General features: G+C 35.6%; 2 protein-coding genes across 2 annotated transcripts; one reads left to right on the top strand and one right to left on the bottom strand.

The window, feature by feature from the left end:
- Positions 1-1571: 1571 nt before the first annotated feature.
- Positions 1572-9728, bottom strand: LOC114732721 (thylakoid membrane protein slr0575-like). The gene is made up of 9 exons (XM_028920058.1): positions 9326-9728; positions 8612-8658; positions 8424-8526; positions 8049-8135; positions 6881-6964; positions 4467-4520; positions 3655-3735; positions 2450-2495; positions 1572-1966 (listed from the first exon to the last, which is right to left on the bottom strand). The coding sequence occupies exons 1-9, from the start codon at positions 9632-9634 to the stop codon at positions 1890-1892; spliced, it is 888 nt and encodes a 295-aa protein (XP_028775891.1). The 5' UTR covers positions 9635-9728; the 3' UTR covers positions 1572-1889.
- A 946-nt stretch (positions 9729-10674) lies between these two features.
- Positions 10675-12015, top strand: LOC114732724 (uncharacterized). The gene has a single exon (XM_028920060.1). The coding sequence runs from the start codon at positions 10738-10740 to the stop codon at positions 11851-11853; it is 1116 nt and encodes a 371-aa protein (XP_028775893.1). The 5' UTR covers positions 10675-10737; the 3' UTR covers positions 11854-12015.
- Positions 12016-13369: the final 1354 nt, after the last annotated feature.

Below are 13369 nucleotides of genomic sequence, written 5' to 3'. Positions count from 1 at the left end.
TATCTATTCATGATTGACTTAAGCAGAATCCACTTAAGTTCATCTTATTTGAGGTCCACGTCCTTTTCTCTCATAGAGATCTGTCTGCCATGATGTGACATTGATGTGAGAGAACAAATGGATATACAGGTAGAAGAGAAGGATAAAGACAAAGAAATGGAAAAGAATCATGCGTTGGGGACGCAAGTGGATCAACTTTACAGGCAAAGTGGGTGCTTTCCATGGATCAAGAAGAAGAAAAGGCTTAAAGATAAAGAGAAGGGAAGGCATATAAAGATCAGCATCTTCATCGCTAGATGTCAAGGAAAAGAGTCTGTAACATGATAAAGAAAGGCATACATTTTCAGCAATGTTGCTGGTTGAGCTTGTGCTTCTTGGAAGAAACGGAAGATAAAATAATAAGAAGGGTATTAAAAGGATAAAGTGATCATGATCTTATGATTTGTCCATTGTGTGGTGAAAATTGGCTTGTGCCACTCATTCTCATAATTGACACTAACAATTATTATTTATTTTTAAACTAAGGAACCTGTACAAAGAGTTCTTTCCTAAGTATTGGCTTCAGTAAAAACACTGCATAACAAGCTCAACACAATTGTGAAATCCAATTTTCAGCAGAACTTTTTCAAGGAAGCTGCATTCCACACAATTATTAGGGGCACCCTAAGTTCGCGGGAAAGAGTTAGAATGTAAAATTGTTCAAGTGTCAGGAGTTAGAGTGTTATCATTTGGATCAAACATGGTATATTTGCTTTAGTTAGTAGAGCCAAAAACTACAGACTTACGCCTCTAACAATCTTTTGATGATTAATACTCTTTTGGTTCTAAATATAAGACCACTTTTATACCCCTTTTGTAGTATAATTTAAGACCATTTTGTAGTATAAATTATATTACAAAAAAAAAAAATTCCTACATTTAGGACCGAGGGAGTAATATTTACCTTTTCCTTAATCTCTCCAATATACTTATTTCTCTTTCTTCTTTGATGAACTCCATCGGTAAGTTCTGTTACTTGTTCAGTAAGTTCCTCCAATTAAGATTAAAAACACTAGGGAGCCGATACCAGCAGCTCTATATTGTTACTCCCTCTGTCCCTTTTTAAAAGAATAATCTCTCTCATAGCAAACTAGTGATATTTGAAATTTTAAATTAGTATTCTTGCTTTTACCCTATTAAATATATGTTACTTATTGCAATACATTTTCACTCATTACCTCTTATATATTCTCATTGCCTCTTGACTCATTATAATTGTAAAAATAAGTATATATCTTGCACATTTATTTATTGTTTTTAGTTAAATTTGACTAGCATTTTGAAGTCATTTTGATTGTTGTTTCTTATAATAAGAGACGGAGGGAGTAATGAGCAGACATTCCACTTGCCTCCAAAAAAGTCGTTCTCAAAATATTAGTGCAATGATCCGGGGGGAAAAAAGCTCTTGTGGATTCCTAATTAGAGAGATGTGAAGTCAAATAAACCATTTTCTTTAACCTGTCACTCTTTTCACTTGTCTCCATATGTTTTACCTCTAATAAGAGCAGTATTATATGTCAATGACCTGCCAATGCCCTGCAATTCATATGAGCTTCTTGGTAGAAGCATCTCAAAACCAATAGAGCAACCCCAAGTCTCTATCAAACACAAATAACCAGCGGCTAGAAAATTTCAGCAGATATGAAACTAATTTCTTCCTGTACATCAAGAGTAAAATAATGTGCTCCCCACAAGTATTGGCCTTTTCTTTCCAACTGCTTCTCCTTTTCCTTTCAGTGAATTTCAAAATTTACAATTTGTTGCCTTTACAATCTACTATTCCATGAAATTCAAGGGACCCAACTCATGTGATTCAATAAAACAGCATGATGACAGTGGAGACTAAGTTGTCATGCACTTGAAGAAGGAGATACATTGGCATCTGCATCAGATATAAGCCGAACCTCGTATAGATCGTTCTCCTTCGCTGCACCCAGATTAATACATCAGAATGCATCCATTATTTAAAATTTGTGGCTTTTAATTCATATGAGAGGATTATTTCTTCTTCCCTTCCTCTCATCTTCTCATCCTTAGGTTAAAATTTCAATAGTTAAGATCTGATATTTTATAAAACTATTATAATATTACACAATAAAAATAAATAAATAAGTTTAAACCGTTAAAATTTAGCCAGTACAGTTTAGAGCTGTAATGAAAAGATGCAGGAAAAATTTATTTTATAAAATATTTAATAGCAAGCTACAATTGTGAACTATCTCGATCGACTTTTAACAATTTAGTTTTTTTTAATATGTAATATAATGATAAAAGTTTTATAAAATATTAAATCTTAACGATTGAAATTTTGATCCAATAATGAGAAGGGGAAGAGGAGAGGAAGTGAAAAGCTCCTTTTAATCCATACTTGTTTGCTGAGAACCAGAAACCTACAATTATAAAGACTTACCGACTTCCGCTGTAATTCCGGGGCCAAAGAATGACGCAAATTTTGCCTACACACATAATTGAAGAAGTTGACATTTATACCGAGATATTAACACGCCTGAGGATCTCATACTTCAATTAAATGGAATATTGTGGAACAGCAAAAGCAATCGACACAAATGGTAAAAGCTTTCAAAATATGTTGTCTTAAAAAAAATAAATAAATAAAGTGACTGAGACGTCATCTACAAGTCTGTTCAATCCGCATATTAAGATTAAAGTTATAGATAAAAATACATCGGAACCAACCCAATATATCATGAATTTCCAATGGACAAATTCACTTTTGATCTATTCGACCTGCCCTTTCAAATCCAAGAATGTGTATATACCACGCGCATATAAATGCTACCTACACATGCACGTCGCCTACTCATATATACATGTGTGTAGGTATGCACACATGCACATGTATATAAGCACATGCAATCCTTTCTTCTTCTTTTGTTTGTTTGTTTTTTTTTTTTTTACCATTCTAAATTTTGAGCAGAATATTAAAGTTGCTGCTTTAAAATACATCAACCATAACTTTACAGAATAAATTATTATTAAACTATACATTTTAACATTTCGGCCAAAAAAAAGTTTTAGTGTAACATTTAAGTAATTTGCAGATTGGATGGATTAGATATCGGTCCAAATAAATGATCTACAAATGGATGAACATGCATCCGGAAAATAGATCATGGATCGATTTGGATCATCCAAGAATCTTTCGACTGAAATTGTCAAGGTTGACCAACTGCCGAAGCTAAACTGATCAAGACAATTGGGTTCCCCCTTTTTGGTTTACAGTTCAGGGCCAAATATCATGCCCTAGTACATATAGTTTGGCAACTTTCAACTTTGTATCAAGATCTCTAAACTTTTCACTAAAAGGAGGTCCCCTCAAATACTGTGTTAGTTTTTGCATATTGAATTGGTTTTTAGGTATAAATACGAGGGCATTTCCTCATTCCATTGAAGTCAAATGCATACGTGGTCATCCAATGATATTTGCAACTGGAATCCCCCCCCCCCCCTTTTGAGCAAACAACTGGAACCTTTTATGAGAGAAAGAACTGTTTTTGGGGTATTTGTAAGACATGAATATAGAATATTTCGTTGGCCTCTTTCATTTCGTGAGCATTTTAATAGTAAACACTACAGTATAGGAAAGTTGCTTACCTGTCTCCGTTCAAAATCTGATAACTGCAGAGCCTTAGCCTCAAAAACCAGGACCAAACAGTATTTACCAAGTGGTGTGACCTAATCATGAGGCAGAATCAATTAAGCAATGACCATAGAGTTTAATCAAGTAAGAGATTCTCTATCAAATCATTCTCAGGATAGCATCTCAGTTAAACACAGATTATGGCATGAGGAAACCTAGCAAGCAATCACGCAAATTTTGGGACCTTGCATACGTAGATCAAACATCTTTTTCCATAAATGAAGTTGACATGAGCTTGAGTACCAAAATGGCTATAAGGTCAGTCCCACATAATTGAGACGACAATATACAAGGGATCTAAACATAAGCCAAAGAATAAATGCTGAATATTATAGCGTGCCAATTGTCCACATCGATTAAAAGGAAAACTGTAATGCGTAGGCTTACAATAAAGATTAGAATTAAAAGGGGAAAAAAATGATATCACATCAAGACTGACTAAAATGTCACACACATAATAGTTGAAAACAGAATCAAAGAAATTAAAAAGCTGTCATAACAAATAACTACTTAAAATTATATATAGATAGTAAAAGGATGAGGGGAAAGTGTTTTTCCAAAAAACATGATCTTATTGTAAGAAAGGGAAACACATGAACTAGTACAATAATTTCCCGCAAACTATTATCATCTTTTCTAGAAAATGAAGAACTGCCAATATTTTCCTTTAACGTTGCCTATAGAATCAGATCAATATTAAAAAAGCATCAAAGAAACATCAGATATAGAAAAGATAAGTAAATTAACCAAAACAGGAAAATCATACTTCTTCACGAATCATTTTTAGAACAGGTGCACTCCTCCTTGGTATTCCTCCTCCCTGGGAATTTTAAAGCAGATAAATTAATTTCATGAGCCAAGATTAAAAATATATACTAACACTTTCATGTTAGATAAATCATGTAAGTATCACAATTCAGTTCACAAATATTGATTATTCAGACAAAAAAGAAAATGAACTTCACACCATAGCTTTTACGATTGTCAACCCCATCAGGTAACAATTAAGGCATATAAATAGAATTAGGCTCTCCACCCTGTCTTTTAATCATTCAGATGGTGAAATTCCTGTTGCAATTGTCTTTGTGGATGACGTTATCTAGATAGGTGGTGATGATGCAGAACCGTTAACTAGAAGAAAAATCATCTATTATATTTGAAATTAAAGATCTTGGCCCATTGAAATCCATCCTGGAAATTGATTATGCTGGATCAAAAGTAGACATTTCCATTAACCAATGAAAGCACATAGTTGATTGCCAACATAAAGCTCCAATCAAACAAGGAAAAGACATACTGATCAAAAGAAATATCAAAAGATAGTTGAGAGGCTCATCTGCCTATAGATGTCCAGACATAGCTTTTGTATTTAATGCGGTGACTTGTTTTATGCAGTCGCACATAACAGAATTTTTTGAGGCAGTATATTGGATCCTGAAGTACCCTAAAGGGTCACTAGGGAGAGGAATGCTTTAGAAAAGCAAGGGGTATCGCAGGCAGAAGCCTATGTTGGTGCATATATCGATGGAAATACAAGTGACTGAAGCTACACTTCTAATAATTGCACTTCTGTCTGTGGAAATCTACTAATAAGGAGTAAGAAGCGAAATGTCAAATTTAAATTATAAGCCCATGAGTTTGTGGGGCATTGTGGATTGAAAGGGTAGCTAAGGAACTAAGCATCCACAGCCCCACAACTTCGAAAATCTATTGTGACAGGAAATCAATTATCTCGATTGCCACTAATCCAGTCCTTCACAGAGTCATGTCAAACCATACATTTAGAACTATAAAAGTAATTTAGTTAAGAACAAAAAGAAAGAGGACATATTTGCATTCCCTGTGTCCCCAGAAATGACCAGTTGGCAGACATGCTAACTAAAGGACTGACCAAGAAGATCCTGAATATCTTAACAAGAGAGTCGTCCATGAAAAACATTTCCCAACCAGCTTGAGGGGATGTGGAAGCAGCTTAAGCTTTTTCCATGTTTTTATATTTCTCAACTCCTTATATCTTTATCCCCATGGTCAGGGAAAGAATTAGATATATTCGAATTCTATTTCAAATTTATCTATCACGTTAGTTATTTAGTTTCTATACTTATGGATTTTGCTGTCCGATACTCTGCCTTGATCCTTCTATAAAAGCTGGTGTCCTGTAGGTATGCCAAAAAAAAAAAATAGCTTAATGAACCGCAAAGAAGTAACCTACGACTCAAAAAACATCACACATTTGGCAACTTGACACTCTACCATAATGAAAACTGAGTGGAACTACATCCTTATAATCATGTCTGTTATCAGAAAAGAGATAACTGCATATGCCAACTGCCAAAAATGTAACCATTGCACCCCCAATTTGCTATTCTGTCTTGAGTGCCGAGTTCATTCTTCCCTATAAAGAGATCAGTTCCATTATGCAATTCATTTGTTTGTAATCCATCAATGTGAACAGGTGTCATCATGTTGCTCAATATTCAAAATTTCCTCCAACCATATGCTCTGTGCAGCATCTGTTAGTACTTTAAAGGATTCCAGATTTTCACTAGGATTCAACCATTTCAGATGATAAATATAAAACCATTCAAGGGCCTTCCACTAAATGCTTAAACTTTGGATGAAGGGTCTAAATGCTTAAACTTTTGGATGAAGGTTTTCCTGTAGCCTTCATGAAGAAACACTGTGCCCCATGAATTCTTTCTAATAAATTAAATCAAACTTTTAAACCAGGAATGGCAGGTCTAAGTTTTGTCACAATTCAAGCTCTACCCTAAGGGGTTTCATGAGAGGGGAAGAGGGAAAATTCACAGGCTTCCTCCAACAAATCAAGCTTTTATTACAATTTTGTTCTTGAAAATATTGTCCAATTTGGTAATGCAGACCTTACAAAGAAGCCCCTCATGCACTTAAAACATCATTGGAAGAGGAAAATGCTCCCTCACTGAAGAAGCTATCCACAACTATCAGTTTCTGTACGTGTTGTCAAAATGTGCACCAACAACTCATCTCACCTCACATTAAAAGCCCTTCGATAATAAACTGTACTTGCTTTTGTGCATGTTGTAAAACAAAGAAACAGAAGTTGATTTTACCCTTGAAATATGAGATAAGAAAATAATAATAATAATATACAAGGCTATTATGCTTCTAAAAGAAATGCGGTAAAGTCAAATAACATACTAGCCCATATTGGAATATCCGTTTCAAAGCCTCATCCAAATGCTGCTCATCCCCATACCGAAATCGAGTGACATCATTCTTGACCTACAAGGCCATGAACATTTTACACAGTAAATTTTTTGTAACCATATTTATTGGGATATGATCGAATGCACAATGAGGATATAGAAGTGAATGAAACATTTCAATCTAAAGATGTATACATGATATATAAAATCATTACGTGATTTTATTTTCTTATAGTATATCTAGAAGCGCCAAGAAGCACTTTGAGAAGATCCAATTATGATTATATCATTAAGTAATAATGTAATTACTTTTGAGAGATCAGTGTTCAGCAGAGAGAAATACGAAGTATCTATTGCTGTACTTTCTGCACTTTGTTGTAAGATATTCCCAGAAAGAACAAATTCAAGTTGAAGTCATCACAGAGAGGGTAATCACAGGAGAAACAAATCTTAAAGCAGTAACTTTGATAATTGATATGCATCTTTCATAATTCTGTTGGCTGTCATTTCTCATCTAGCATAAACAATTATAGTTTTGATGGAAAATATTAATCGCTCAGCCACTAAGAAGACATCATTCTGCAGATATGAATTAATCATGCAGCAAGAACAAAGAAAATAAGAAATATTCTGCCACAAATGAATGTTCGCATTTTCCTACCTTTGAGAAAAATAGAATCTTCTAAACAGATATTAGTTAAGGAAAGCAAAAAGAGAATATGTACATTTCACTTTACCTACATAAGAAAATTAATCATGTTAACAGGTGCATGAGCATTAACTATCTGCAGTAAAATATATTGTGAACATATCAAGTTGGTTTGGCGATGAAAGGTTGCCTCTTTTATCAATCACATTTTATTCAATGCATGTTTAACTCTTAAAGCTATGATTAAATTTTCTGTAAAAACTCCAGCCTGAAGGAAAAGGGGCAAACTTTATGAACACACTACATAGCATGAATGTGCCAAGTTAGCAACTATATTGGCCAAATCAATAAATAGAACAGTGCTGATGTACTTACAGAACAGAGAAGACAACACTCAACTAGAGACATATGAAAACATGAGACATATTTTAAAATTCTAGAACTGGAAAAGAAAAACTCATCAGAAAAACACTTAAAAGGACACCGTGATTCATAATCGAAATAAAATTACCTGTTTAAGAATTGGGGTGGCGCATGTTTCCCTTAAATTCTGAGCATCTGAATAGGTCAGGCATGGAACTGGTCTCAGTTCAGCATACTGCAAAAAAAGATGGCCCAATTGTCAAAATATAAACAAACTAAGCTCGTGAACTGCATGAGCATCCCCTAGAGCCCAAAAGTCAAATTTTGATAATGATGCATGTCCTGAAGACCATCCCTTGCACAGAATTTCGGCTGGCAAGGCCTTACTTTTCCCCCTTTTCTTAACAGTAAGAAAATTATAGGCATGAAATACTCAATTACAATAACATCAACAACATTGATTAGCCAAAATTTCCATAGTCCATACTATAACTACTTTTGAATTAATGAACACTTCTTTCACCTTGAGTGCCATTCCAATAATCGCAAGAGGGAACCCATACGTTAACATTATAGCAGACCATTCTGATCCGGGAAGGATATTAAAATATGCCCCAAAACCATACCTGTATATTTCAAACAAAAAAGCCATCGTTATAAAAAGAAGCACTTTATATGGCTATTAGGCTTTAATTTAGGGGAAAAACTCACCCCAAAAGTGAGACCCCAACACCTAGACCAACAACGCCAAATGAAATCTGCAATAAACGAAATTCCTTTGAAAGTCTGTCCGATAAATAAATGATACTAAACTAGTCATTAAATTTCATAGGGAGGGGAACAGGAAACAAAAAAAACCATCCGAATCAGCAAGTCAGTTAACACGAACTAACACTTGCAGTGCCGAGTTCCATCAGAAAGCAGGACAATAATAGAGACAATCAATGCATTCACTATGGTATTTTGTTTATGACTTGAAAGTTTGAAGCAAAATAATTTGAATTTGTGGCAATTCGTTGGTCCAACAAAAGTAAATTCATTCTCACTATGGGAATGTTAAAAACCAGCACTATCAAGTTTCTTTCTTCGCGGAGTAAAACTGAACTTGAAGATTATGGTAAAAATAAGTAAAGATCGACCTACTAACGTTTTAAACTCATATCGTACGGGATGCTAAAGAGTTCTGATTGTAGAATAGTGTCATATTCGCCGAAGTCTTGACATCATACCAACGCTTTCTCCGGTAATACATCAAAAAAAGACTTTTCTTTTCCAAAGAAAAAGGAATCTTCGCAGTGTCGCCACGCATTCTCTCACAAAACCTTCCTATGTTTGATAGATTTTAAATAATAGACCCTACAATCCTTTCACATAACTAAATTGGGTCCCAATACTAACTACCAACCACAAGCAAAACAAACAGACCTTAGAAAGTGAGAATCCCTCATCCGGAACAATGGTCTTGTTACCAACATCAACGGAGGCAGATTGGGTAGAATCAGCAGCCCTGGGTGTGAACACAAACTTTGAGCTATGGCCCCTCTCGAAAATTCTGCCATTGGATTCAAGCTGAATGAAGATGCTGGTGCTAGTGGGTCGTGACCTACTTTTGTTGAGATGACCGCGAGCCGGATCAGTCAGAGAGATAAAACGATGACGATGGCAGAAGCCGAATTGTTCGCCGGAGCAAACAACGGCTCCGCCAGGCGGTGACAATGATGCCCTGAGTAGCATTAGTTGGTAGTGGCTTCTTCCCAGAAGACGTTTGCTTCGTTGAGCAAGGGAAGAGAACGAAGTGTGGGTGAGGTTCGAAGAGAAACTGTTCGTTGCTCTCTACCGCCAAATTTGGGGGATTACGTGTCGACATTAGGTTCAACAGAATTTATCTTCCTTTTTTAAAGATAAAACAAAGCTTAATATACAATAATATGTCAAAATATATTAGAATTCAATTCATTAGGAGGAGATTGCAAGTTCAATTGAATTGTCAGGTACTTAATTTAAAAATAAAAGTTATCAGAATTTGATTATTTTAGTACATACTCTCCTATTCTAATTATAAAATTTTATTTATAAATTATAAAATAAGATCTTATTATTAAAGAAAAAAATAGTACTTTTTCAACAAAATTATTCAAAAACGTCAAATAAAAGACAAGTAAACTGATGTTCATATGCTTTTTAAAAAAAAGCATGCATAAGCATTAGCACATTCCATAGCCATAAAAAGATAAGCCTGGGATGGTGATTTTAATTTGTAACATTCAGATTGATTAAATAGTTCGTATTCAATTTAAATAGTTTTATATCTTAACTGTTTTGTTATTTTAATAGATATAAAATTAAGAAAAGGATAACATTATAATAAAAAAATACCTAAGTCAAGTTACTTATATTCGTGTCAAATTTTTTTAAGTATATATGGTCATGTATTTTATTTTTTTATGTATAAGCTTATAATTAAATAATACTAAATGTTAATATTTCAAAAATAGAGTACATGAATATATCTAATAGGAGAATTTGACATAATTGATGGGAAGAACTTAACTTTAACTTAGGTATTGTCCCATTATAATTTACACCTCTTAAGAAGTAAATTTATTATTAAAAATTATAGATTAATAATTTTAAATCTAAACCGGTATATTTTGAATAATGTAAATTTTATTATAACGATGAAAACAGTGATATATGTGGGCCCCCAATAGATATTTTAGGTGATTACAAAATACAAAATTACTTGCCAAATTCTCTTAGAACACTTGGAGGGGTGAGTACCATACTAATTATGGTTCCCTTCTTGCCCTCAATTTTTCCTGGAAGGAGCCATCACAATGTCAATGGTTTCGTCCGAGCACGCCTTGTTCTTCTTCGTGTTCTCCATCACCTTTCTCATCTCAAGGCCTAGTTCAGTTATCGCTGGATCACCCCACAGCATCAATTTCAGGTCGCTGAATCTCTACCCGGAAGGCCTAGCTTGGGACCGATTGGGTCAGCACTTTCTCGTTGGATCACTCAATCAACGGGTCATCTCAGCCGTCTCTGACGCCGGCGTTGTTGAAACCTTTATCTCTGACCCTTCATTCCCTGAAAATGTTACCTTTTCTGGTCTCGCCGTCGATTCCCTTAAGAAACGCCTCCTAGTTGTCGTCCATGCTCGGGAGCCTCTCCCACCTTTCAACGCCCTAGCCGCCTACGACCTCCGTTCTCGTCAACGTCTTTTCCTGTCTACTCTCAACGCAGCCATCGACGACGATGAGTCCACCCCTCCAATTGCAAACGACGTCGCGGTGGATTACAAGGGTAATGCCTATGTCACCAACTCCGCCGGTAACTACATCTGGAAGGTCAACGAGAAAGGAGAGGCCTCGATCTTCTCGAGAGCGCCACAGTACACAGCTCATCCTGTGGACCGGGATACACCGTATAGTTCCGTTGGGCTGAATGGGATTGCTTATGTCTCCAAGGGGTATCTGCTGGTGGTGCAATCCAGTACGGGCAAGATGTTCAAGGTAGGTGAGGATGATGGGAGGGTGAAGCTGGTGTTGTTGAACGAGGATTTGACTGGTGCGGACGACATAGCCATCCGGAGTGACGGCGTCGTTGTTGTTGTCTCCCCCGTGAATAAGCTATGGCTTTTGAAAAGCCAAGATAGTTGGGCGGAGGGAGTAGTGTACGATAAGATTGATCTTGATTTGGAGAGGTTTCCTACGTCGGTTGCCGTGGGGGAAAGGGATAGAGTGTATGTGTTATATGGAAATGTGAACGAGGGGGCAGTGGAGAATTCAGGGAGGGAGAGTTTTAGTATACAAGAAATGAGATCAAAGAAGGAGGATGAAGACGATAATATTTGGATGTTCATCTTGATTGGGTTAGGCTTGGCTTATTTCTTGTTTTGGAGGTTTCAGATGCGCCAGCTTGTGACCAAAATGGACAAGAAGATTAATTAATCCCCACAGTTGTATACGTTTCTTCCCCCATTTTGTTATTTACATGTTCAGTAATTGTACATTTGCTAATCTGTCTAACATCGAAATTATTTTGAAACTTAATAGTTCGTTTCTAGTCATGATATGATCCTTTATTGCAATGTGGAATGCTTTTGCGCGTTGGTCTCTTGAATTATATTCCAGTCCGGGTGCTGCTTAATTCCACCACATTGTTGTTTTCGTCAAGCTTCAGTCAGTAACCCCTTTGTTCTCTTTCATACCATTACTGTGACAAAATAATTTATGTTGTCATAATGCGGTGATCGGTGAACAAGCAAATCATTTGTATTTACTGATGTTTTATCGAAAATTGTACTGTAGGAGCAAGCATGATGTGCGGTTTATAGGGGGTGATCTTCTTAATATCTTCGTTTTATTTTCTCTCTTTAATATTGTTATTCAAAATCTCAGAGTACTAACAATCTCGGCTGAATCTGTGATTGCTCAGTAATAGTTGAAGAAAATCGTTTATAATTTTTATTGAGATTTTGGTAGAAACTTGATAGAGAGAGAGAGATGGAATAAGGGGTAGAAGGTGTGGGAGTCTTCTAGAAGCAAAATCTAATCCTAGAAGTAGAAGTAGGAGAATCTCTACAGTTTTCTGAATGGTATTTCATTCATGTCCTTGGCAGAATACATAATATGGGGTTTATCTTGTGACAAAATAACTGAGTAACTACCATGCCTTAGATACATGAAACTGATGACAACATGTAGTAACTGACACAAGACACTTATAATGGGTAAGATGAGACACATAACATGGTCACATGTAGACATATATAGACGTAAAACATAAAACAATTATTATAATATCTAATCCTAGACTGAGTCTTCATCTGTAGTGGGACTGCCACGCCTTTTCCGAGAATAAACTAGTAAAGGGCATTGGTATCTATCAGATTTTTGTTATTTTTTAAATTTAATAGTGCATTTCATTAGTTCGTACATGAAATATCAATGAAGTGGAATGTAAATTCTGTTTGTTAGGGAGTTAGAAATTTTACTTGAACTGTTTGGCAGGTACCTATATGTTTAGTTTAACCGGCTTGGTTGATGGATACCTATGCATTCTCCTTCTTTGTATTATACATCCCTATATGCCAATGTCTTTTATAATTTAGTTCCAGCTGATTCGAATTTTCAAACTGTTAAGAGGAATGTGAAGTTAAGCTCAAACTATGAGTTGAGTACCAAAGTGCTACATGCTGTGTTTGTGATTTTGTTTGAAGCAGTTAAGGTACCAAAAGGCACGCCTGGGGTGCAGAGGCAAGTTGCCTCTAGGGGTCCTCTCCTACTTGATAAATCTGGTGATGCTCCTTCAGTGCACAACTTTGGTGCCTTTTGGAGTGAAATGAAGTTCTTGCCATTGCTATTTAAGTGTAACCTTCATGCTTGTCTTCCTTCACGTGAATGTCTTTAGGTAGTACATTAGAAAGTGCTGTCCTGCTGAGTTAGGTAATTCTAGCTTGTAAAC

This window comes from Neltuma alba, unplaced genomic scaffold (genome assembly GCF_004799145.2).
Source record: "Neltuma alba isolate B1F8T4 unplaced genomic scaffold, ASM479914v2 tig00012930_pilon, whole genome shotgun sequence".
In the NCBI taxonomy this organism is placed as follows: domain Eukaryota; kingdom Viridiplantae; phylum Streptophyta; class Magnoliopsida; order Fabales; family Fabaceae; genus Neltuma; species Neltuma alba.
The sequence above is the reverse complement of the archived record's forward strand: the minus strand, read 5'-3'. Positions and strand labels throughout refer to the sequence as shown.